The following is a 24,419-nucleotide window of genomic DNA, read 5'->3' as shown; positions in this document are numbered from 1 at the left end:
CTTGGCCGTGCTCGCCGGCGCTGGGTGCCCCCAGGTGTGCCGTGCTCCCTGTGCCACCAGCCGGGGCTCCTAGGCCTGGGCGCTGTGCTGCTCTGCCATCTTCCTGCCTGCAGGGCTGGTGAGGTGTCATGCTGGCACCGAGCCGTCCCTGCCCAGCCGGTACTGTAAACACCAAGGCACCCCTATAACTAAGCAGAGAAAGAAAACAGGCCTGCTTGCTTTGAAAATAAAGTGTGGTTTGTAAGTTTCAAGAAGTTGCATGCCCCTGTCCAGTTATCTGCAGTGCTGTGGAGATACTTGATGAGACAGCCAAGCAGCACAGGCACCAGCTGTGCCTGGGCCTCCAGAGTGCAGGGCTGCCAAAGTCAGGCCGCTGACTAAAGAGTGGTTTATCAGTCAGGCCGCTGACTAAAGAGCGGTTTATCACAGAGGTGTGGGGAGGACGAGAGGCAGCAGCCCTGTGTTGCAGCAGGAAAAGCTGTGCGTGGGTGTGAGGAACACACTGGGTGGGAGGGCAGCTGTGCTGTCTCCAGCCCCGAGGCAGTGCTGTATTGCGACTGCTGCTCTGTTGCGACTGGGCGAGGCTTGGGCAACCTGGCCCAAGACTGAAGCTGTGCTTTAGTGGCAGGTTGGCATCGGTGCGGTCCCTTCCAACCCAAATTACTGTGTCCTTTGTTGTGTGAAGGGAAAGTTAATAGCAAGATGAGAATGGTTTGTACATTGCAAGTGGCTATAAGCCTGATTACACTATTAATGTTACAGCAACTTCAGGACCACGCTTACAAAGTCAAAATGTTTGGAAGTGGAGAGGAAGTGAATTAACATCGTTCCTGGTTTTTAATTTGTGTTTTGTGGTTTTTTTGTTTTGTTTGGTTTTGTTTTTTAAACAAGTATTGAAAGAATTTGCTTTCTCAGCTCCAGGCCAGACTGACCTGAGGAAACCTCTGTAAGCTTGTGGTGGGAGCCTACTCTAAGTGGTTTAGTACTGTATATAAATCTGCATTTTATCTCTTTCTGATTATGCTGGTGGCCATGGGTCAGCCTCAGAATTTGCTTGAACTAAGAACAGATTAGCAGGTTCAAAACCGTATATTACTGGTGTTAAAAATGTATCTGTGCATAAAATGAAACCAGTGTTGTAATCAGTGGTCTATGTTTTTCTATGTATCAAAATAAAAAAGAAGTGCAAGGTTTTTAACTTTACAGTTTAGATACTTTTATCACTTGTTTTTACTTCCAGACACCTTATCAGGACTGATTTGTTTGTTTAAGTGATTTAAATATTTTTTTAACCCTTTCTGTGCTCTGTTCAAACCACATACATTTTGGCTGTGCTGTTTTTAACATTAAGGTGATCTTTTTTCTCCCCCAGCTCCCCCAGGGCTTGGGGTTTTTTTTGTTTTGGTTTGGTTTTTTTTGTTTGATGTTACAGCTCTTAGTTGTATATAGCCTCTGCGTGCAATTTGTGAGGGATGATGGTCTGGGCTTTATGTATTTATTTGGGTTTGGTTTATGGTCATTCTTCTTTGGAAAGCTGCAAAGCATATTTGCTATTAGTCATGCCATCATCTGAAATCTAGAAACAGTGAGAGTGTATGGCAGCGAGTACAAACAATCAGGTCCGGAAGGGTAGGGTGTATATGGTGCAAATTGAAAGAGAGGATGGATGTGGTGTCAGTTGGAGTAACAAGGTGCTTTTGAAGGCTTCTCATTTGCAGATGGTTTCTATTAGCAAACTCTTACCCTGTTAAAGCAAAGCATTTTTGTGACATTGTTAAAACTACAAGAGTGGTAAGAAATCAGTGCTGCCATCGCATGGGGAGTGCCATCTTGTGCAAGACTGGTGTCCCAGAGGGAATAAAGTGTCGTCTGGACTGTCCCATGGGTTTGGTGTGGGAGCAGCAAGGTCGGGAAGGGATAAGTGAGAGTGGCACCTTAGGGCAGAGGAAGGCAAAAAGAGGAGGAACAACAGCAGCAAGGTCGTTGCCGAGCCCTCTGGGGCTGCCAGATGCCTAGGCCGGGAGCCCAGAGGTCTGTCCTGCCTCGGGGCATGTCTGAGATCACAGTTTCGTTTGTTAATGTGATCCACTGGATGAGTGTCTGTCTGCTCTGATTGCTGACTGCAGGGCTTAGATGCAGCCAGGGAAATGTAAAAAAATTAGAAAAAATGGATTTTTTTTCAAACAAGCAAACAGCCCCTCTCCCCTCTTCTTTTTTTTTACTGGCCCTTGTTTTACCCACCGGAGACATGCATTTCAGGAGCAGCCCTAGCGCTCTCTGCTTCTGCCTTGTGTGGCCTATTGATATGTCACCCGTCATCAGGCTCCCAGTCCCCACTGAGGTACCAGACCCACTCCCTGGCCCCTAAGATTTCAAATGCCAGCACTGCATGCTTTGCTTTCTAAGTAGTAAAGATTTTCTTTGCATGCTTGTCTTAAGAAGATCTAGAAAATAAAACATTGTGTACCATGCTATCAAAGTTTATTCTTCTTGCCACTTTACGTCTCCCTGTGTATTGAATTGAAATGTCACCATCTAGGTTCAGACCACATGTGCACTTTTCTGTTGAGGAATACCCACCCACAGGAGGAGCTCACGGGTGTTGTATCATCTCAACAGGTGCATTGATGTGGGACAGTCATTTTAAAGGTTGCAGAAGGACACTTAGAGTGGTACTTGCAGTCCTGGTATAGCATGGTTGAATTTGGGTCAGGGTGAAGGAAGGTTGTTACTCTGTATTTGTGAAATCTAGTTCCCAAGCTTCCTCAGTTTGAAACCTAAGGTATTTTAAAGTGTTGTATTTTAATTAGAAGTTTGTGTTTACAAGTGACATATGTCCTACCCATAGTGATAGTGCAGAGCATATAGTTACAACAAATCCTGTCTTCAATTGTTTGCCTATCTTATATGGACACAAGCCTCCTTTCATAATAACAGTGTCTTGATGACAAGTGCAGCAAATTTTCAAGTAAAACAATTGTGAAAATGGTAATATTTCTCTGTATTGCTTTGGAGTCTGATGGTGTGTGGGCAGCCCCGTGGCACTGACACGGCAAATTATATGCCAATGGTTGCCAGGTTAATCTAAGCGTCTTTGGTACTAAATTACATGATTTTGTTGTAGTTTTCTTGTTTGAGTCGTCCATTTCACTGAACCTTTGCTGTAGCAAAAAGCCATGCCTCAGCCTTTGTGCAACAGTTGGGCAGAGCTTTGGCCCTGGGTCCTTGATTTTTAGAATGGGGGGAAAGGTCCTAAACAGTACGAAGCTTTCACTTGTTTGATCAAACTGGTCCTCGCATAGTGCTGACACTAGTGTCTAGCAGGAAGGTAGATGAAACAAGTAAGAAACATACTGTAAACGTGAGTATCAAAATGTATTTTGTTTTAAATTTGTATTGATAAGCATTATAATTGGGAGATGATTAATTTATTAAAGCATTTGATAGTTTTAATTTGTAAATAATGTTGAGTTAGCAAACAAGTAAAGAATGGATGAAACATTGCAAATTCAAGTTAGAGAATTCCTCAGTTGGGTCCTCTGTTTTTGCTCTGTTGGTATTTTTTTGTGATAAACATGTACAGCAATAAAAGTGTTCCTAAGAATATACTCAGATGTCATAGAATATTCTAAGTATTCCAGTTATTTAATGAGATTCAGATTCCAGTTCTTCAGTTCCCTTATATGATAAATTATTTTGTAGGTAGGCATCTTTTTGGTGTTTTTGTAAAGGTCAGGTTTATGTGAAGATAAATCCATATACCGTATGTATAAACTGTTTCAACAGGTTCCTAATACCAGAAATTTTGGGAGGCTCCTTTGAAAACAACTTCTGTCAGAAGAATGGCATCGTCTTCCCTACAGATTTGTGCATTGCTGCTGGCTTTAGCAGGATTTACCATTTTACTTGTTACTACCATGTCCAACAGATGGAAAATTTCAGACTCTGCAACAGTGCTAGTTACTGCAGACTGGATTTCTGAAGGTCTTTGGATGGACTGTGCAGTGACTGCTTTTGGATCAATAGAGTGCAAAAAATTTCCCTACATGTTGAGTTCAGACAGTAAGTGTGCGTGACATATGTATATAAAATCCTGGGATGTAGTTTTATTCCTTCTTTCTGGGCAGCACGTTAGCACAGTTGGACAGCATACACTATGTTATCATAGAGGGTCTAGTATGGACAGAATTTTTCATGTACTACATGCAGACAGGTTAAAGGGCTCCAGTGAAACCCATGTGCTTCATCTTACAATTCAGCTCAGTAACTGCTGTGGCTTTTATTGCCATCTCTGTTGTGTTGACATAGAGATACGGGTGATATACAACAAATCTAAGATTTTTTTAATATATATATATATTGTTTTGGAAGAAATAGCATCCTTTTACTCAGCCTAATTCTTAACTACAAGCAGATCATCGGTCAATAAGCACTGGTGCTTGTTTGTGCTTTGGTGTGAGACAGGACTGCTTGAATATTCCAGAACTTGTTTGATACTCTGTGCTAAATCTGTGTATTTGTTCTGGAATTTCTCAGAGGTGGCCAGCTTAAATTAAAATACATCTGCACAACTGATGCTTTTGTGTTTTCTGAGGTAGACTGTGCTAGAAGGGTAGTTAATCTACAAATAGAAAGAGAAGAACTGCCTTTGTAGAGACTGGAAGTTATTGGTTTGGATTGTTTTGGATTTGAAAAAACTCTGTAAACACCATTTTTATGGCAAAGGACTAGGAAGGACTAACACTGAAGTTCGTTCCTCAGAAAACTGCAGAAGTAGTGACAGTATAGCCTTTGAAAACTGGTATTTTGTTAAGCTTTCTGTCTTCAACAGAACTTGTGTTTATTCTTTTACAACTTCCAGTATTGTACAGTCACTTTATGAATTATATAATGGAATCATTTCTTCAAGCCTTTCATGCTTTATAGATCCCTGATTACTGCCATTGCTGTTTGCCTGGACTCTTTCCAGCTGATTTATTCTCGATAAGAAGCGTTCAAAACTCGCAAATACCATGCCTCGCAGACTATGAACGCTTGTTGTTGTGGACTCTGCCAGAGTCAGAGCTGCCTTACCATAAGGCAGTTCTCTAAAATGCAAGAGTTTAACTCTCAAGAGTTAACTGTCAAGATTTAGCATATTCGTGGTTCTTCCTCAGGGCCCTGGCTTTGGTGGCCTCATCTGCTTTCACAATGATGGTGCCATAAGCTTCAGCATCCTGTAACAAGGCCAGAATTTGTAGCCTCAAAAGGCTAATCATGTACTTCCCAGGATTTTAGACATACTACTTGTGTCAGAGACAATGTCAGCTTTTCATACCGTTCTGGTACCCATTCTGCTTCTCTCTAAGACTTCCTCTACGTAGATACCAGATACCTAAATTTCATCTAGAAACTTACACATGATTTCTGGAAATCAGAGTGATGAGATGGTGCCCACAACCCTTCACTTCTCATACGTGGTAGCAAGGTGGCATGGATGGTTATGGTGGTGTGGCAGCTCTGCCTTGTTTCAGCCCTGTTATGGAGACAAGCAGAGTCAATATAGGACAGATTCCTTTTTTAAAAAAACACAGTTTCATTACACTCAACACGGAAAGATAATATTCCCCAGGAACAGAAGAGTTCCTGGGCGAACCAAAGCAGTTGCCTCCCAGGAATTCTCTTCCCTTCCTTCCTGTGGCCCCCGTAATTGGAAGAGAGGATGCCTGGCTGGCAGGGCTGGGTGGATCGTCTTCAGCTGTTCAAAGACCTGCATGTCTCCTAAAATCAGTGCAGGGTTCCTCGTGCTAGCTGACGGGCATGTCATGTGGCTGCCTGCAGAGTAGTTGCTATCTGTTGCAGGACTGTTTCTCTTCTTACAACGCTCAGTCAGCATTCCTGGGTCTTGGAACAAATCTACAGAACTGATCAAAAAGGTACAGCTCATGCTGATCAAACATTTAAGTTAATATTTTTCAGTATTTTTTTTCCAACTTTCTGATTTTTAAAAATACTATTTCTGCCTGTAAACCTTCTCTCAACCGTATTACATGCAAATATGCTCTGTTTTTGAGAATATCAGAGGGGTTAGGAGCAATTGCTCTCCTTGGTCATATATTGCTGCAGTCATATATGTTCATATCTTGGCACACTTTACTTAAATCAGGATTTTGTAATGAATTTTCCAATGAATCCCATTTATTGCACTTGGTTTGCATTGTGGAATGGTCGTGGAGTGTGCAAATTGGTTTCCTCGTGAACGAAGCAGAGCAGGGAAATGTGCTCCAGAAGCACACTTCCAGGCTTCCAGCTGTTGATGGCGATTCAGTTCACCTGACTGGGTTAGAGCAGGTTTGTAGGAGAACTCCCAGGTTGTGGGTGGTGTTGATGTGAAGCTATTAACACCAACTCTTCTACACTGCTGATGGTAGCGCCTTCTGCAAGGCAGCATTTTCTCTTATGCCCACTGCTTACCAAACCATAGTTTAAGAAATTTAGTGAAGAATAACCCTGTGTTCTTCAGCACCACTGGAGAGTGATTTCCTTAGCGGAATGATTAAAAATGCCTGGTGCCATCCGGGAAAACTCATATATTCCAGGTCTGCAGTTTAATATTTTCTGTTTATATGTGCTTTATGACTGCCTGTTGAAAGAGTTTTCTTAATTAGGAAGAGATATTTTTTTAAAGAAATGAAATTCTTATTATATTTTTTTTTATCCTTGGCAGAGTATAAAATCTGGGGACACTTAATTCAAGGTTCCAACTAAACTCAACCTTGAAAGTCCTGTCAGCAGAGGTGATTGCTGAGGTAACCAGGGTAGCACCTATGTATGGGTAAATTAATTTGAAACTCTTTGAAGGGCTTTAAATGGGATGCAGATACTCCATTACGCTGGTACAGTGTGTTCATTTTAGTATGCCATCTTTTTTCAAATTGCAGTGACTTAGCAGAAGGAGGGAATTCAGTAAAAGTCACTGGAGAATAATGATTCTTACCTAACACACCATCTAGGTTTTTTAAAGGACTGCAAGTGTAGAGCTGCACAGGATCGCACTGGCTGTGCTGCCAAATCTGTCCTTATTTAAATCAGTGCCAGCGATTCTCTTGGCTACCAAAGGAGCAAAAATGTCATGGTGGCACTGTAGCATCCTTTTGCAGCTGAACCTGCCAACCTACAGCATCAGCTCTTTAAGTCGCCAGTGAATTTTGGAAAAGCAAAACAAAAAACCCCCAAACATATACCTGTTATGGGCAAGTTGTGCCTCTCTCAATGGCTAATCCTTCTGGTAGTCTCAACTGTTACCATGTTGCATCATAGCAGAATTATTTTATGAAGAAACTCTGACTCCATTTCCTGGAGATAAGAGCAGGTTATCACTGCAAAAGAGGGTTAACCCCATTTGGATACACAAGCAGTTTAAGGTATTAACATTAGTGGGTGATGTGAATTGAGTCTATGACTTTGTCTAGTCAAGAACAGAAGCAAGTAAACCAAGTCTAACATACTTCTACTTCACCTAGAATAGGCGTTTTTTAAATACTAAGATATTCTGGCAAACAGACACAATCAGCTGATACGTATTATTTTTCAGATAGCTGTTTTCCTTCATCATTTTATTCCTTTTGGGATACATCTGTTACACTGTCTCATTCATTCCCTTATATTTCATTTCTGTGAAACATAGATTATTACAATTGTATTCCACTGTAACTGGGACTATTTTTAAGACTCAATGTGTTTAACTATAGATCAATAGACTGTAAAATATTAATGGAAACCAGTCATCCACAGACTTAACCTTCCTGAAAGAAGTTGGCAGTACAGTTGCTATGGATTACTTATGACCATAACTCAAAAAAATGCATTAGATTTTCTAGCAATAGAATAATGTTCCCATTCTCAAGCTTGTTAATACTTGAGTCATCAAGAAAATAACACAGTAAAACTTTTTGATTTGAGATCAATAATAAAATTACAAACAATTTTAACCTGTGTAAACCCTAGCTGACTTCAGAGGAGGGAGAGAAATAAAGTATTTGCCAATATTATCACTCTTAGAAGATATTTTGCAGAAATACTGGCTGGACTTTCTAGGCTGAGACTAAGAATAGGCTCATTTTGTCACTTCCCATTAGGAAAAGAATTAATATTGTCATTTTAAAAAAAAAGTTAATATCTTTATCATGAACTGCTCCCATTTCTTATTGTCATGCACTGTAAGCCTTATCTCTGGGGTTGAGCAAAGAGCAAAGGTAGCCTCATTTTGGAGTGAAACCCAGAGATAAAACAGCAAGGAGGCTTCTGAAAGGCTTCAGTTGATTGTAATCTAATTATAGGCATATTTAACTGTTACTAGTCACAAGCATGACTGCTGCATTGGAAATTGTTGGTTTTCTTTTGTGCTTGAGTGGGTGGGCACTTATTGGAGCTACTTTGCCGAATAATTACTGGAAAGTCTCCAGTATACATGGTAGTGTGATCACAACGTCTACATTATTTGAAAACCTGTGGAAGAGCTGTGCAGAAGACAGCACTGGAGTATCCAACTGCAGAGATTTTGACTCTATGCTTGCACTGCCTGGTATGTGACTTCACGCAGTCTTGTTTCTGTTGCTTAAAAATTTGTTGGAAAAAAAGTAGTAAGGCTTTTGTTTCAGTAGTCTAGTGGTACTGGAAAATAATTGGCCAAGAAGGACGTTGTGGGTTGTAGTAATAAAAATCTCTTCAGCAGCAGACTGTGTCAAGCACATTAGGAAAGGCTATAAAGTAAGGCAAATGAAGTTGTTTGATCAGACATTTATTTTAAAAGGCATTTCAAATATGGTGTAATCTCTTTTCTAGCATCTTGTAGGAGGAATTAGTAGGATGACATTTTTGAACACATTTTATGACAGTTCCATGCTTATTTGGAATTCTTGTACAGGCCTTCTTTTGCAATACTTGCTAGCTAATGTACTGTAGCTGGAGTTTTTCCACATAATAGTTAGGAAATACTATTTGTAACTAAGATGTGGTAGTGGGTTTTGGGTGTTGAGACTGAACACCATACATAAAGCAAGAAATACAAAGAGTATATGTTATACATTTCATAACATAATCATAACATACTATATTATAGGTTATACAATGAGTATACGTTATAAATTAATATACTTGGCAACTAATGTCTTCTTGGATGTTGTTCTAAATATCAGGAAATTTAGATCTGCTGGCTCCTGTACTCTGTCTCAGTTGTCAGCAGAACTGTGGATTGTCCTAAATGCTCAACTAAGGCAATGTTCTTTGGATAGTGAGCATGTTTATAGACAGTAAAGCTAGTTTTAATTAGTCTTGAATAATTCCCAGAATTATTCCCAGAATAATTATCCCAGAATAAAAATGCCTTCCTACTTATTCAATCTATATTGGGAGGCAGCTAAACTAAATAGGTAGGAGGATACTCCTAATCCGAAGAATATGTAATATAGGATTAGTGGGAATTCACTTTCTCTCTCAGTCTGAAATAAACTGCTGTTGGTGACCCCCTCTGACCCTAGTGCAGCAATTCTCTGAAGCTGCCTGTGCCCAGTATTTAGGGAATAATCTGTTCTTCTCATCTTTCAGTGTTATCTAACAATTGGTTTTAAAATGCATGTGTGTATTAAGAGGAACATAACCCTATTTAAACTTCTTAGACTCAGCGATAGCAGGATCACGTCCATCGGACATTATCCTCTGCAGAGTGCTTATGTGAGTGTGCATTTGGTTCATGTCTAAACCACTGCAAGGGCTGGTTCATAACACTGCTGCTGACTCTGGGCAGCATCTTGTCATTGATGTATTTACACGGAGTGTTGCTCTGAGAGTGCCACAGAGCTCCCGTGTGTGCAGGTGTGGGCAACGGGGCCACATCAGGTCAACATCTTGGACCTGCTGAGAAAAAAGTGGGTTTTAAAGAAATGGGGCTGGGGCTGGGGGTGGGGGGTGCAGAAAAGAGCATCGTGAGTAGATGTGCTTAAGCAAAAGAGAAACAAATGCAAGCAACAGCAAGGCTAATTGAAAACTGCAGGTAACAACATGGAGACAGGAAGGAAAAAAATGAGGCCAGACAGAAAGCAAATGAATAGGTCAGGCTCTGAAAGTGAATTTCCGAAGATTAAATTTCATCAGTTGAAGACATCAGTTGGGCTGTTGAGAAGATGGCAGTATGTTTGAGAGGTGTAGGCAGGGGGAAAGGGAAGGTAAAAGCAGCTTGCAGAATTGTAGAGAAAAAAGGGATTTAGAAAGGAGAACTGGAAAAGAAACAATTTAGAAGACAGTGAATTGTAGAAAAAGCCAAGAGGGCAAGGGCAGTTAGGGAAACAAGGAAAGAGGAAGAAAGTGGGGTTGGTAGCAAAGAGGGCTGAGCAAACAGTGGGACCTCCAAGAAATCTCTGTAGCACTTGCAGATATGAGCCAAAGCAGACTAAAAACAATCGTGGCCAGTTTAGGTGTGTTTCAAATTGCTGTTTAGAAGCTTAACTGAAACTGCTGCAGCAGAAGATGCCAGGGATCAGTGGTAGGGGAAAAAACAGGAGTGTTTGTTACCTCTCATCAGAAGGACAGTGAAGATTTTCCATGAAGGTTTTTCCTTATTGGCAGCTGAACTGTGTGGTATACCTCTGGTTTTTGTTTTGTGCATGGGAAATATCAGATGTGGTTCTCTGAAAGAGATTTAAAGCTTTTGAATTCAGCAAGCCATTAGTCCAAATCACAAATGTCTGAAGTGAGGATCTTTTTAAAAGCAATACTGCATAAGATTCACTGGCTACTATGTATAGCTAGCAGTAGCCATCTAGTCACAGCTAGATTAAACATTTGGTATAAAAACATTATTTACCTGCTAAATGTTTTTTAAACTATCTTCCCCCCCACACACACCCCCACCCCCCACTTGTCAATGTTCCAAAGGTTTTTCTTCCAATGACACAATTTTGGAATAATTTCTTACAATTAGTATTAATTGCTAAAATGAACTGACTTTGTATCTTTTTCAATAAAATCATTTTTAAGTTGAAAACAACAAAAAAATGAGATTTCTGGACTGTGAAGTAAGCTTCTCAGTTAAGGTTGCTGAGGTTATCATATTGCGGGACAAAGAGGGTATGGTATTGGCTTGCAAGCAGTTAGCCCGAGGGTACGCTTGTGTGGCTGGGAAGGACATGGGGAGTCCCATCTCATACTGCAGGAGTCCCAGAGACCTGAAATGTAAGTCGGGTCCCTGCTATGGGTAATTCCTGCTGCCATGGTGTAAGATCCCCAACTAGAAAGCAGCAGTGGACTTGAGTGCTTGTCCTAACAGTATCTTTTGCAGGGAAATGCCTTGACTGTTAGTGGTACTTGGAAGGGTCTTTTCACTTTTATTAGTCAGATTTTTTTCCCCTGAAAATTTTAAAATCAGTGCTTGACAATACATTAATTCCTCAAGTGTTATCCTTAAATTCTGTGTATTTCTCTCATGACTGCTTATTACTGTCTTTGATAACTCCTAAGCTTGCAGGACCAGTAATCTTAAGCCACATAAAGCTATACACCCCGCTGAGTCCGAGTGTGAGTCTATCACTTTGCCTCCTGTTTCTGTGCCTGATTTTTGTTGTCTGGAGTGTTATGGGCTCACTGCACTACAAAGCCAGAGAGTAGGTTAACATGGAGGACACAGAGGTGACCAAGGAGCAAGAGCTTGAGCGTTAACATCAACATTGCAACTGTCCAGATGTCGACCAGTTCAGACCCTTTTGTTGTGTCGTTAGAATCATTTAAGTTGGAAAAGACCTTTAAGATCATCAAGTGCAACAAAGTTAGCAGCCAAGACCTGCTGGATTGATGACACTTGGCACGTTTATCTCATAATAAAGGTGCCAAAGTGCCATTCGACCCGTAACCTGCCAAAGCCAGGGTGTCATTTTAAAGGAGCCTGAAGTCCCTGTCTGACCTTCCTCCTTAGGCTGGTTAAGAATCTAGTCCTGCTGTTTGTGCAGTTGCTACCTCCATGTGAAGACCAGGAGCTAAAGTGATGCAGAATTGTCAGCACACCAAATTCTGCAAGGTGCCCCCAGCAGCTGTAACCTCTCCACAGGAGTGTGTCCTCGGGAGGAGTGCTGCAGCTCCCTGATCCGCTCGTCTCCTCTTCGTTACCCTGACTTGGAGTTTAAAGTGCACTGCTAACTCGAGCACTTTCTTTCCCATCTCTTACTGGAAGTAGCAAAGCTGGCACGTTTTTCCAGTGCCTCTGTAGTGCCAGAGCCCCACACATGTTGGCTAGGTGTGGGTTCAGAGGTGTCCTCTGCACTCAGCTGTTCAGGTGTAAGGAAGGCACGAGGACTTGGGAGCAGGAGGCTTATTTCTGCTCCTGTAAATGACCATCTATGCTGCTACACGTTTTCCACAGGACTCAACACATGTATGCTGTGAAGGGCTTGCTATAATTTTTCAGGATTTACTAAAGGCCCAAGAGGATTTACTGAGCTTATAAAGTGTAAGTGTGGTTCAGCTCTGAAATCTGATTGACTTGAAGGCTAAACACTCCAGGGTTTGGAACCTTCTCTGAACCAAATAATGAAGCTGAACAAGATTCACTCATTACTCCTATTAATTTCATCACTCTCTCTAATCACTTCTATTTTTTTCAGCACAAGATTAATTTAATTTCTGTACAGAACCTGATTTGTTTTTCTCTTTTTCTGTCTTAGCTCATATTCAGGCATGCCGTGCCTTGATGATTACTTCCATCCTTTTGGGATTCATAGCTACAGTACTCTCGCTGCTTGGTTTGAAGTGCACAAACGTTGGGTTGAGCGATGAAGATGGAAAAATGAAGTTTGCTGTCACGGGAGGATTTCTCTTTATTTTAGGAGGTAATATCGAGGCTGAAATGAGAATGCTATCAATACTTTGTATTGCTTTCACAGCTAGACTAAATGAAATGAACACTTGCTCTTGGTTTGAAGCTGTTATAGCCATTAAAGGAATCACTCATCTGTGTGCTTTTTAACTTTTCCTGGTAGGTCTCTGCTCCATGGTGGCTATTTCTTGGTATGCTGCGATGGTTACTGCTCAGTTTTTTGACCCATTGTATGCTGGAACCAAGTAAGTTGATAGATCTGTCATACCAAAGTCCCATCGTGTTTACAGGCAGCTGCACCAAGAGATGTTGGTGGGGAGGGAGGAGAGTTCTCCAAGGTTTAGTGGCTGTGTGTGGAACATAAACCCCCCAGCTGAGGGGTTTCTGTACTGTGTTTACATTTTCTTGTGAGACTCATTAAAGTGCACATCTCAATTCTATGAAGAAGAAAAGGTAAGTCTTAATTTTCTTTGGCATTTAGACCAAAAGAGGTAAAGAATTCTAGTTATGGCTAGAATACAATGCCATAGATGTACAAGCAAATGAAAAAAACATACAGAAACCAGCGTCAGTTGTGTACTAGTGACCTGCAGATAGCCGAGAAACGTCATTGAAGCGTGCTGATTGTCTTAAAGAAGTAAAAACATATTTTTCACTACATATTAACAGCTCAACACTTGTTTGCCTTCTTACGAATTAAAATGAGGCGCAGTTGGTGGGACTTTCAGCCCATACAGTTGTGCACAAACAAGTTCCGAGGCATAAATGCCCTTATTCTTGTCGAATATAAACCCAACAGTCTTCAAAACCAAATGCCTGCTTACAGCACCTTATCTAGGTGCCATACTTAGCAATGAGGAACAAGGGTAGAGGTGACCGGGCCTCTCCTTCAGCGAGGGGGAAAAAGGGAGAGGGAAATGTCATATATTGTCTGTGGAACATGAGAGAGCTGGTTTGGGGGAACAGGAACATTTCTAATTTGCCAGTACCTCTACTGAATGTATACTTTTTAGATCAGTAAACTACAAATCTTTAGTTGCTAGGATCATGTTTGAAGTGTTTTGTAAGCTTCCTCCTGAGAATCAATTCAGGGAAGTCAGAGGTGAAGTGCTTTGTTATCAATCAAAGTACTTTAGGCAATTGCTTTGGACGTTTGTCAGTTTTCCTTGTGTTTTCAAAGAAGCACTTACAAAGAAATTGCACTTGTGAATACTTTTTGTTGTTTTATATCCTCTTGAGAGAATTATGCGAAGGGTAATAAATACGTTAGAGGACTGAAACAACTGTTGATAAGGAATTTCAGTTAGTGGGATAGTTGGCGAGTTTTATAGTTACCTGGTACAGCTCTGGGGCTTCAACATCAATGCATGTTAATCAGTTACCAGATTGTTTGCATTCAGTAGCTAAAGAAATCTTTTTTTTTTTTTTTTTAATATCTAAACTTCATGTTTAAGGCTATCAATACACTAAGCAGTTCTTAGTGAATTAACTTTGATCATTGGTAAAGCCAGACATGCTCTTGAGGAAGTTTGTGCTTCTTGAACTCAGTGAGACATGTTTAAATTCAATTGCAGGTCAGTATTGATCCTCACTCTTAAGAGAGTGGCAGATCTATTTTTTCAGATCTATTTTTGCATTTTTTTGGCCTGACTTAAGCAAATTAGTAAAGTTGACCTCCTGTAATTCTTAGAGGAACTTCTCATACAGCTGTGAAGGCAACCAAAGTTCTGCAGAGCCCTCCCATATACTTTCCTTTGGTATGACATCTACAGCGTTCCTGCCTACAGGTGACTGGTGAGCAGAGATGATCACACGCACTGGGCAACACTCGCTGATTGTTCCTTAGTATTCCTCCAGCAACTTGCACTCCTGTTTTTTTGAGATAATGATTATCTCCTTGTTCCATGTTTGGGAATTGCCTAGAACAGCGGAGACCTTGTGGCTCCAGTGTGCGATGAGAACATGAAAAGCAGTGACCCTGTGTGAATCTTCCTGTTAGCAATTAATTCTGGACTAAGAAACTTTGACACTTGAATAACAATTTTGTGTTTGCAAGCGGAAAAAACCGCCACATACATGGTTTCAGTATACCTTCTACGCAGTCCATGACACTTATTTTGCCGTTATGTTAGGCATCTCAGACCACAGAGGTCCAGCTGTATTGTGGATATAGTATTTGAATATAAAAACTTGCTTGCCTTTTTTTGCGAAACTCCTGCCAGACTTTCCCAGGCTCAGTTGTGTCTAATCTTTGGGTCAAATTCATTGTCAGTGGATTTCTTGGACTGGACTTGGGGGTTTCCTGAAAGATGTAGTTTTGTACAGTGTTGTGGTTTAACCCCAGCCAGCAACCCAGCACCACACAGCCACTTGCTCACTCCCCCTCACCCAGAGGGATGGGGAGGGGAATTGGAAGGGAATGTAAAACTCAAGGGTTGAGATAAGAACAATTTAACAGGGGAAGCAAAAGCCGCACACACAAGCAAAGCAAAACAAGGAATTCGTTCCCCACTGCCCATGGGCAGGCAGGTGTTCGGCCATCCCCAGGGCAGCGGGGCTCCAGCACGTGTAACGGGTACTTGGGAAGACAAACGCCATAATGCCAAATGTCCCCCGCTTCCTTCTTCTTCCCCCAGCTTATATACTCAGCATGTCATCATATGGCATGGAATATCCCTTTGGCCAGTTTGGGTCACCTGTCCTGGCTGTGTCCCCTCCCAATTTCCCGTCCCCCTCCAGCCCTCTCGCTGGCAGGGCCCAAGGAACCGAAAAGTCCTTGACTTAGTATAAACATTACCCAGCACCAACTAAACCCATCAGTGTGCTGTCAGCATTGTTCTCACACCAAATCCAAGACACAGCACTGCACCAGCTACTAAGAAGAGAATTAACTCCTATCCCAGCTGAAACTAGGACATACAGTAAAATGAGGAACTATTCTTTTCTTTTCCAGCCTGGGATTATTCATAAATGTATTCCGGACATATAACCACAGAGAGTGCTGAATATTCTTTAGGACACAGAAGTTTGAAAACTAGCCCTATACAAATAGCTACTTGTAGGTGATCTTGCATTGTGTCTATAGAAAGCTGATTTCTATGGTTTCTATGTTTAGCCTTTTTTTATGACATAGACAGTAAGGTCTGACTCATTCAGTTTCGCAAAATGACTTCAGTGGCATAGCTGATACAATGGCAAAATAAGTGTCGTGGCCTGCACAAAAAATATATTATTATCATTTATTATCAGCAATTTATTAAATATATGCAAGTATTTATTGTTACTTATCTTTATGTTGCTTAGTACTGCCTGTACTGCTGCTAATTTGGCAAAGCACTTAAATATACATGTAAGAGTTTTACTGAACAGACACAAAGACACATCTGTTCTCTTATCTGTTTAAGTACCTCTCAGTTAGCTGATTTCTATGCAGGCTAGAATTTGTTTTTGCATGATTTGTGCACCTTACGACTCGGTTGAAAATAATGGCTTTGTGATCCTGTTATATGCTGTTTCCATAAAATGTTTCCTGTTTCAGGTATGAATTAGGAGATGCTCTGTACTTAGGCTGGGCTGGATCTGTTCTTTATATGCTTGGTGGGATCTTACTGACTTGTTCTTGCAAAGGGAAGAAAAAACAGGATTACAGGTAACCTTGGATTTGTCGTTTGAAATAGTAGCTGTCAAATAGGTACCATTTTCTACCTGTATGCTGTGCTCTTTCTCTCCCCACTTGCCTGGTATAAGCCTGTAGCCATATAAAGTACAAAGAGGAAATTGTACCTATTAATTCAGTGCTTTGGCATTTCACAGACTTGTGATGGCAGGGGATGCTGTACCAAATACTTGTACCTCCTAGACAGTGTAGTTGTTGATACTTTGCCATCAGTGGTCACCTATAACTAGTGTTTGGTAATCCTGGGTACTCCTGATGGTTCTAAGATAAACATGATGAAAATGAACATTGAAAAAGCAAACTTATTGGCAAAGGAAAAGTATATAAAAAAAGATAGTGTCTTATATTATATTCAAGTGTCTCTGCAATACTCACTACTATGGAAATACTCAAGCGCCATTGAATTTGCAGAAAGTGTAATGGCATTTCCTTCCCAATGCATATCCAATTGATCATTAGCCGCATAGGCTTTTTTCCTTGTTTCTTACAGAAATGTCTTGTTGTGCAGCAAATCAGAAAAGTTGAGATTTCTGGCCTCAATATTTAACTGTGCCTGGATTTTTTTTTTTTCAATCTTAAATTATTCACACATACGGAAGGTCCCTTTCTGAAGGAGAGGGATGGAATTGTCAGAAATAGCAGAGGTCCATATATACCCAGAAGAACCCAAATGACTTGGAGCTGTACTGGCTAAGCTTGATAGAATGATAACATGGAAGGAAGAAGCATGCTCACTGCTGCTGTATTTAATCTTAAGAAAGTTATGTCAAAAAACATAATATGTGAAAGTGTTCCTCTGGTACTCCATTGCCTAATCTGAAGCCATTAACTTTTATGGTAATATTTCATCAGCCACGTTGGACTTTAGATCTTGCTCACCATACTTTGATACAAAGTACCAAATATCCTGAAAATCAGGTAAAACTGATGTATGAAATAGAAGCGCAACATGACAAATGACAGCTGAAGGGGTTGGCTGAAGACACTTCTGTTTTCCTTTCGCACCATCTTGATCTCTGTCTTAAAAACTGCAGCTTGCACAAAGGCATTAAGGTCTAGATTCTTTTCTGCTTTAGGGACTTGACTAAATCGCCATGAGGAAGAGCACATGTGAGTTAGGGATCCCGTCTGTTTCTGGTTACAAGAGAGATGGCTGTGCTGCCTGTCCAAGAGCTCACCTCTTTCCCCTTAGCTATAAGACTGATGAGACTGATGGGCCTCTAATTTCTGCACCTTTGTGAAGCTATTGGTGGGATGGCTAGGGACTCAAATGAGTAACTTCCTAAGTATCTGAAGCAGTGGACAGGTGTGTAGTACTTATTATTTTTTATCTTTTTTTTTCTTCTTAATTTACAGTCGCAACAAATACACATATACAGCAGGCCAGGCACCTCATCAGCAGCGCATTTACACCAGCAACTCTGAGACAGTCATAAGCAACAAGGAGTATGTCTAAACTTGCTTGCACGTCGCTTGTAATGTTAGCAGGTTGTGAACTCGAATAAAGAAGTGAACTACTTCCAGGGTTCCAGTTCCAAGTTGCAATCTTTCATCTTAATTTGGAGCAGTACAAGGAGGAGTATAGTTTTCAGTGTAAATAAGAATGGTTTTCCAGGAATGGTTTTCAACAAAAAATGCTGTGATGTGAAATCCTGAGGCATGAAGGTTTGCTGCGTGTTGAGAAGTCTGGTAAAATTTAACCACAGAGTGCGGTGTATCCTGGCAATCAAAAGCAACTGTTTTATTTCAGCTGACTCAGAAATGCGGAACTGTTATGCTGTAGCTGACTGCAAGTTAATATGCCTCACCGATAGAAATGTATTGTGTTTGCATTACTGTTCAGCTTCCTACTTTTGTGTAGCAGCTTTTGCTTCTGGCAGGAAATAAACTTTATTCCACAGACTAACTGAAACAGATTTTTGGATGAGTGGTATCCTGGCCATTAATAAGGATATACTCTATATACTATGGGGTTGAAGTCTCATGTTTTACTGAAATTCATATTATCTATGATAGTCGAGCTTTATAAAAGCTACAAAAAATTTCCTTACAACCACTCACCTCCAAATCTGCAGATGTGCAACAAATTTCCTGTTGGCTGTAATGCAGATAGCAAAGACAAATGATACAGAATGAACCAAACACAGCTGGGAGTGGAGAAAGCATCTGGTCCAAAAATGCCTTGTGATAACTAAGAAGAGGATAGCCCATTTTTTTAATTTTTATTTCTATGTTTTCAGCTTTTAAAATAATTCTGTTTTAACTTTGAACAATCTTTGACTTTGGGAACTTCTACTGCATCTGAATTGTCTAATTCATGCAATTCCCCAGTGGCTTTATCCTCGTCATTGTTTCATCATTAGAAATTCTGCCTTAAACCACACCACTGGCAGGAGCATATGTTTGTCTTGTTTAAGCACTTAGATGACGATGAGGTAACTCTGCTTCGTATTGATGTTTTGAGCAACGTGGACTGGAATTTAACGCTGCAGGTTCACAGGTTTCTTAACTTGTCCCTTTTAAATTACAAATGTATTAATACAGTTCAACAAAATACCTTCTCTCTGCTTTTAATGTCTTGTGATAAACATCATTGTAGCCTGATTTAGAAGTTTCATGCAGCTTCCTTGATATCCCAATAGATAATTTCACAGAGCAACCTGCAAACAGTCTTTACAGAAATGATTTCGCCACCTTGCTTGCATGCAGATACAGCTGACTTGTAAAACTGACACATTAAGGCGTGAATTGGCCACTGACAGATCTCGTTAGGCTTAGTAAGTAAAGCTAGAAGGAGTTAGGGTTACTTTTAGATTGCTAGTGTCATCTTCTGCCCTCCACCATCAACTACTGTTTTTAAAAGAATTCCTTTGGTATTTTGGAAAATAATTTCAGAAGCTGAGAAGGGACTTAACTTGCCTGGTGGGAGCTGAACTCCTTACCATCATCTGTACGTGCTGTCCTCTGGATTTTTAGGTAATTTTGTGACAGTATTTTGGTCTAGTTGACCACAAGGAAAATTCAGAACTTGAGCAGAGATAAAGCAGTTCCAGTGTCAGTTTCCCACAAACGGTTGTGTCAGCTCATGAACATGAATTATGATTCAGTAGGTGAGAGAAATTCAGAACTTCCTTGGTCTGGCATCAGATCTTCTAGTGATGTCACCGAGAAGTTTAATTAAAAACCAGGAGAAGTTTAATTAAAAACAAAGAGTCAAATCCCTATGCAGTAACTCACTCATTTGTTCGATACAGTGTTACCGTATTCAGTGACATTCAGGGGAAAATAAATGTGGAAGATACCATGCCTTTTGCTGCTTTGTTTACAGTCCTTCCAACCATTCTCTGTTTCTGCTGCTTCTCCCTTTCCCAGCACCTCCAATGGCAACGCTCTGAACAAAGTCAGCGAACCATCAACTCACTTCAGGGAGTAAGGCGTTTTTATGTATAGGTGATACTTGATGTGATTACCTTATTTTTTTTTTTTAAAATCTCCAGCAAGCCACTTCACTCCTTTTATAACATCTTCACACATTGCTATTTTTAAGTCCTTTGCTCAGCAGATCAGACTGCTTTGCTATCTGCAAATCTTCTTCATATCTCTGCAGCTGAGACCAAAATCCTGCATTGGGTTCTACTACTGGTCTGGCAGACTTCACGGTCTAGGAGAAAGGAGAGACATTGTAGGAGCGAGGGTGGGTATCGTGCAGATGGATTATTTTCCTCTTAGACTATTGAGAAGATTTACTTTGGCTTTGATTTGGCTACAGAATAATAAACAGATATTTTGGTGAGCTGACCTCACTCTGCACTTGCTAAGGCCTCCTGGCATGTGGTCCCTCTTATAGAACAGATTCGTGGGCAAGGCATGAAAAGGAGCTGTTGGATTTACGGGAAATGTGACTGTCTCACAAAGCGGGGTGGCATCGCCCACGTTTCAGATTGTGTGAAACTTGGTCACATACCTGCCCGCCTCTGTCTGGTACTGAGCAAAACAGTATTATCGAAATGAGAGACCTCGGTGGTACACCTACCGGGTGGGTGACGACTAAAGGACTGTAGAGCACGAGCCATATGTATTGGATGGGCATCCTAATAAAGCGGAGCTACTGCTGCCCGTAGCCAGCTCATCCCCAGCTACATAGCAGGCCTAACTGGTGATGTTTCTTTGCTGTGATAAAAGCAAATCCTGCAAAACAACTTTTGCACGGACCTGCATCCATTTCACTCATTTTCTTTGTGTCTCGTCTTTAACATCACTTACTGTGACTAGGCAAACCACAGGGAAAATGTTCACAAGCCAACCAACTTTGCAGATTTGCTACCAGTCCTTACGGCCTATTTTGCATTCGTGGTGACACTCGTCCCAGAAACCTCACAGTGAAAGCTTATTTGTCCGAGTTGGGGGCGAAAAAAACTTACAGGGAAATTTTTATTCCAATATTGACTCTCTGTGTAACTGCTAATAAACAGGTGAGAGCAGCACAAGAATTCTATGAGCAATCATCATTACCCATAATAAGCATTGCATTTCTTACCCAGAAGCTGTCTAAACACAAAGCTGGGCGTAAGTACAATACCTCAAACGCGTCCTTGAGTGGCAGCTTTCGGTGTCTCATCAGATAAGCCGTGCAAATGGCAGCTGAGCGGCTGCGGCCGTTTTTACAGTAAACCAAGCACTTCCCACCGCTCTTCACAGCCTCTTCTATAGCATCGCTGCACTGCTCGAAGTACCGGTACAGGTCTTCGGCCGGGTCATCGAACACCGGGACCCGTATGCCCCGGACCCGCTGGAGCCCGGGGAACGGCTGCTGCCTGGTGACATTAACGCAGAAGGTGACTCCCTCTCGCGTGAGCAGGTCCTCGTTGCAGGCCGCCCTGGCATTGCTGATGAGCAGCGAGGCCGTGACCTTGCAGAGCTGGACCATCGGCCACCGAGGCCACCTTGTCACTGGCCCCAGTGCAGGGCTCCTGGCTGGCTGCTTCTGTGTGGCGGCCAGGCTGCGGCACGGGCTGGGGTGCCGGGGGATCGGGGTGCCGAGGGGATTGGGGTGCTTCGCCCAGCAGTGCGTAGGGAGCGCTGCCTGGCAGCCAGCTGGGCTGGGCTATATTTAGCCCCGCTGCACAGTCGTAAAGGCTTCAGGCAGGTCCTAGTGCCTGCGGGATCCTCAGAGCTGCCTTTAAAAAGAGCTAAAAACACTTTCAGAGCCCACAGATCATTTGCAAAACAATTGGATTTGTACCATCCCTGTCCCCACAGCAGCTCCTTACAAGAAGCCAACACCCCCATCTCCCTCGCAGGAAGGCTGTGGCTGCTGCTGCTGCTGCTGCTGCTGCTGCTGCTGCTGCTGCTGCTGCTGCTGCTGCGGCTGCTGCTGCTGCAGCGCGAGGCAGTGCCGATGCAGCAATGCAACATGGAGCTGATCACCTCCAGGTCACGCTGCTGCCCCTCACCCACAACAAACTCATCCTTTGCGTAGCCAGAAGATGATTTCCCGGACTAGCTAGGTACAGTACCACTAACCCTTCCAACCTTCAGTAGAACTGCCGGTGCGGTGCCAGGGCAGAGGGAGCGCAGGCAGGGGTCCAGCTGTGAGGGGCCGGTGGGGATGGGGCCAAGGGCCCAGCCGAGGCAACGCTGCAGCAGCCGGTGGCTGCAGGGCCGGAGGCAGGTACCAGCCACAGCTGGTGGGCTGAGCCTGGGGCTGAGCATCTCAAACAGTTTTCTCTCCGGTCACGATGCAAAAAAGAGCCTGTGACAGGTATTTGCTGCTGGCACAAAGATGGACCTGGACTATCACAGCAGCAGGGCATGGACATCAGGGATGGTGTGAGACCCAGTGCCACAGCAAAGGCTCAGCTGTGAGGGATGAGGGTGAGCTTCTATTCCACCAGGGAGGGAGGGGAAGCCCACCTGCTTGGTCAGGAGAAGTGATGGGGTCCATTATTGCAGCTGCCCATCAGCAGGCTGTGATCGAGTGCTGGTGGTCCCAAGGCTCTTGGGTGATGCGTCACTACAGGTGACAGTTCTGAGCTGTGGCTGGAGCCAGCGGTGAAGGGCCCTGTTTCTCATCGAGCAGTTTTTAGGAGAGTTGGCTGTTGTACCCATTACACACAAAGGGTCCATTTTTGGACCCGCTCCACAGCAGGAGGTTTGCTTTGGAGATGTTTGAACTACTCTCCATCCTGGTGGTGGGATATGAGATGTTCAGTCACCCGATCCATGCGGCGGGGGAGCCTGCACCCCCTGCAGTGGCCAGGGCAGCAAGGTTTTACCTGCAGGTCTTACCTGGCATGTATGCCTTGTCATCTGTCAGGCAGGAGATGTCAGTGAGGTTCCTGGCTGGGGAGAAGACTGGTCCCTGCACAGTCAGGTCACCTTTCCCAGCCTGGTCTCCTGCAGGGGTGGTGTTGGGGGAGCGGAAGGTGGGCATCTGGACACCCTGCAAGCAGAGGAAATAGAAAGACGGAAGGGCTGGAGAGAAAGCGCTGAAGATGCCCTGCCAGAGCTTTGGAGAGGAGCTGCCAAGTCCTTGCACTCAGCATAAAAGCTGTGCTGGACCCAGGCAGAAGCACCCTCAGCCCCAGTGCATCCAAGAGGCTTCCAGAGACTGGGATATGGACCACATCTGTGCGGGGCTTGGCCAGGAGCCCTGGCATGTGGTCCCTGCTTCCCAGGGAGAGGAAAAGTAATGACAGCCTCTGGCCCAGGAGCAATTCCTGAGCCCCCCCAGGTCAGAGATGGGGTGGAGGGTAGGAGCCCACCTTGCGCAGCTGGAGCTGCTGTTGAGCATAGGCAGCCAGTGTCCCAGATGGCAGCTCCCGCTGGGAAGCAAGCGAAAGCCAGGCCATGCTCTGCATCCACCAGCAGCAGCTATTCAGCTCACCACCACTGGTGCTGTGGTGGCACAGGGAGGGTCACGGCTGCCCCCAGCCCAACTGGAGACATGTTGGAGAGCAGCGCAGCGCCAGGACTCGCCCTCGTGATGCTTGGCTGCATGGGGAGATTGGTAGGGGTGTCCTGACACTGCGATGCAGTGACAGTGGGTTGTGGTCTGTGGACAGCCTTACCTTGGGTGGTGGTGGGCAGCACCATGAGTGCCGCAGCCCATGTCCCAGAAGTCCATCCTTGCTCATCTCCGGCTGGCAGGTGCTTCCCCATGGGTGGAGAGCTCAGCCCTGCCCTGAGGGCCCCAGGGGCAGCCCCACAGAGCAGATGGGGCTGGGGTGCTGCGGGGTGGGGGGCTGATGCCACTGGAGCCCCGTGCTGCTTTGGCAGGTCCTGACACCTGTCTGCCTGGGGGGATGCTCCACGTGTCCCCTGCGCTTTGCCTGGCCTGTGCTGTACCACGTCTTCCAGGCCCCCACGGTGGGAGCTGAGTGCTGCTGTGGGGGTGGCAGTGTTGCCAGCCTCTGCCATGGGGAAGGCTGCATAAGCAGCCCAGCAATCCAGTCGAGCATCACTAGCATCTTCCCCAGCCTTCCCTGCCAGTGGGGGGGCCGCCTGCAGCCCCCCTTCCTGCAGCAGCCCTGCAGTCCCCACGGGCGACCAGCTTGCTATGGGCCGTGTGGAAATCACTGGGGAAAATCTGTAAGTGGCAAGTAAAGGAAGGAGCAAGTTTGTTTAGGCTGTGGTTGCCTTAATTTGTACAGTTAAATTGCCATTGCATCATGACGAAGTGTTTTCAGCTGTCCCCTTTCTTCACCTGAACGTAGGGCTGATGCCCCGGGCAGCGGGAGACGCGGCACAGCCTGTTGGAGGGACTCGCTCTCCTCCCCGTGTCTCAGCTGCTGGTGGGGGGGGCCTGGCCACTGCCTTTGCTGCTGCCGGGCTGCGCTCCGTGGTTTCGGTGGGCAACGCAGCCTCTTCCACCCTTTCGCCACCCCCCTGGCAGCTCTGCCC

The 24,419-nt window shown here is 43.6% G+C and overlaps 2 protein-coding genes across 2 annotated transcripts; one reads left to right on the top strand and one right to left on the bottom strand.

Annotated features, from left to right (window-relative positions):
- Positions 1-137: 137 nt before the first annotated feature.
- On the top strand, positions 138-19,998 carry LOC308072660 (claudin-7-like). Its single transcript, XM_080409874.1, has 5 exons — positions 138-4,062; positions 12,690-12,854; positions 13,005-13,086; positions 16,380-16,490; positions 17,874-19,998. The coding sequence occupies exons 1-5, from the start codon at positions 3,843-3,845 to the stop codon at positions 17,971-17,973; spliced, it is 678 nt and encodes a 225-aa protein (XP_080266000.1). The 5' UTR covers positions 138-3,842; the 3' UTR covers positions 17,974-19,998.
- DUSP28 (dual specificity phosphatase 28) lies at positions 19,072-22,429 on the bottom strand. The gene is made up of 2 exons (XM_080409880.1): positions 21,097-22,429; positions 19,072-20,178 (listed from the first exon to the last, which is right to left on the bottom strand). Exons 1-2 carry the CDS (start codon positions 21,442-21,444, stop codon positions 20,044-20,046), a joined length of 483 nt encoding a protein of 160 aa, XP_080266006.1. The 5' UTR covers positions 21,445-22,429; the 3' UTR covers positions 19,072-20,043.
- Positions 22,430-24,419: the final 1,990 nt, after the last annotated feature.

This window comes from Falco punctatus (assembly GCF_963210335.1).
Source record: "Falco punctatus genome assembly, chromosome: 13".
In the NCBI taxonomy this organism is placed as follows: Eukaryota; Metazoa; Chordata; class Aves; order Falconiformes; family Falconidae; genus Falco; species Falco punctatus.
Note: the sequence above shows the minus strand (reverse complement) of the source record. Positions and strands in the feature narration are given on the sequence as shown.

Coding starts and splice junctions, on each gene's coding strand:
- LOC308072660 (XM_080409874.1), top strand. CDS start 3,843: ATGGCATCGTCTTCCCTACAGATTTGTGCATTGCTGCTGGCTTTAGCA. Junction 13,087..16,379: donor CCATTGTATGCTGGAACCAA/GTAAGTTGATAG, acceptor TTCCTGTTTCAG/GTATGAATTAGGAGATGCTC. Junction 16,491..17,873: donor AAGAAAAAACAGGATTACAG/GTAACCTTGGAT, acceptor CTTAATTTACAG/TCGCAACAAATACACATATA.
- DUSP28 (XM_080409880.1), bottom strand. CDS start 21,444: ATGGTCCAGCTCTGCAAGGTCACGGCCTCGCTGCTCATCAGCAATGCC. Junction 20,179..21,096: donor CACTCAAGGACGCGTTTGAG/GTATTGTACTTA, acceptor CCTTTCTCCTAG/ACCGTGAAGTCTGCCAGACC.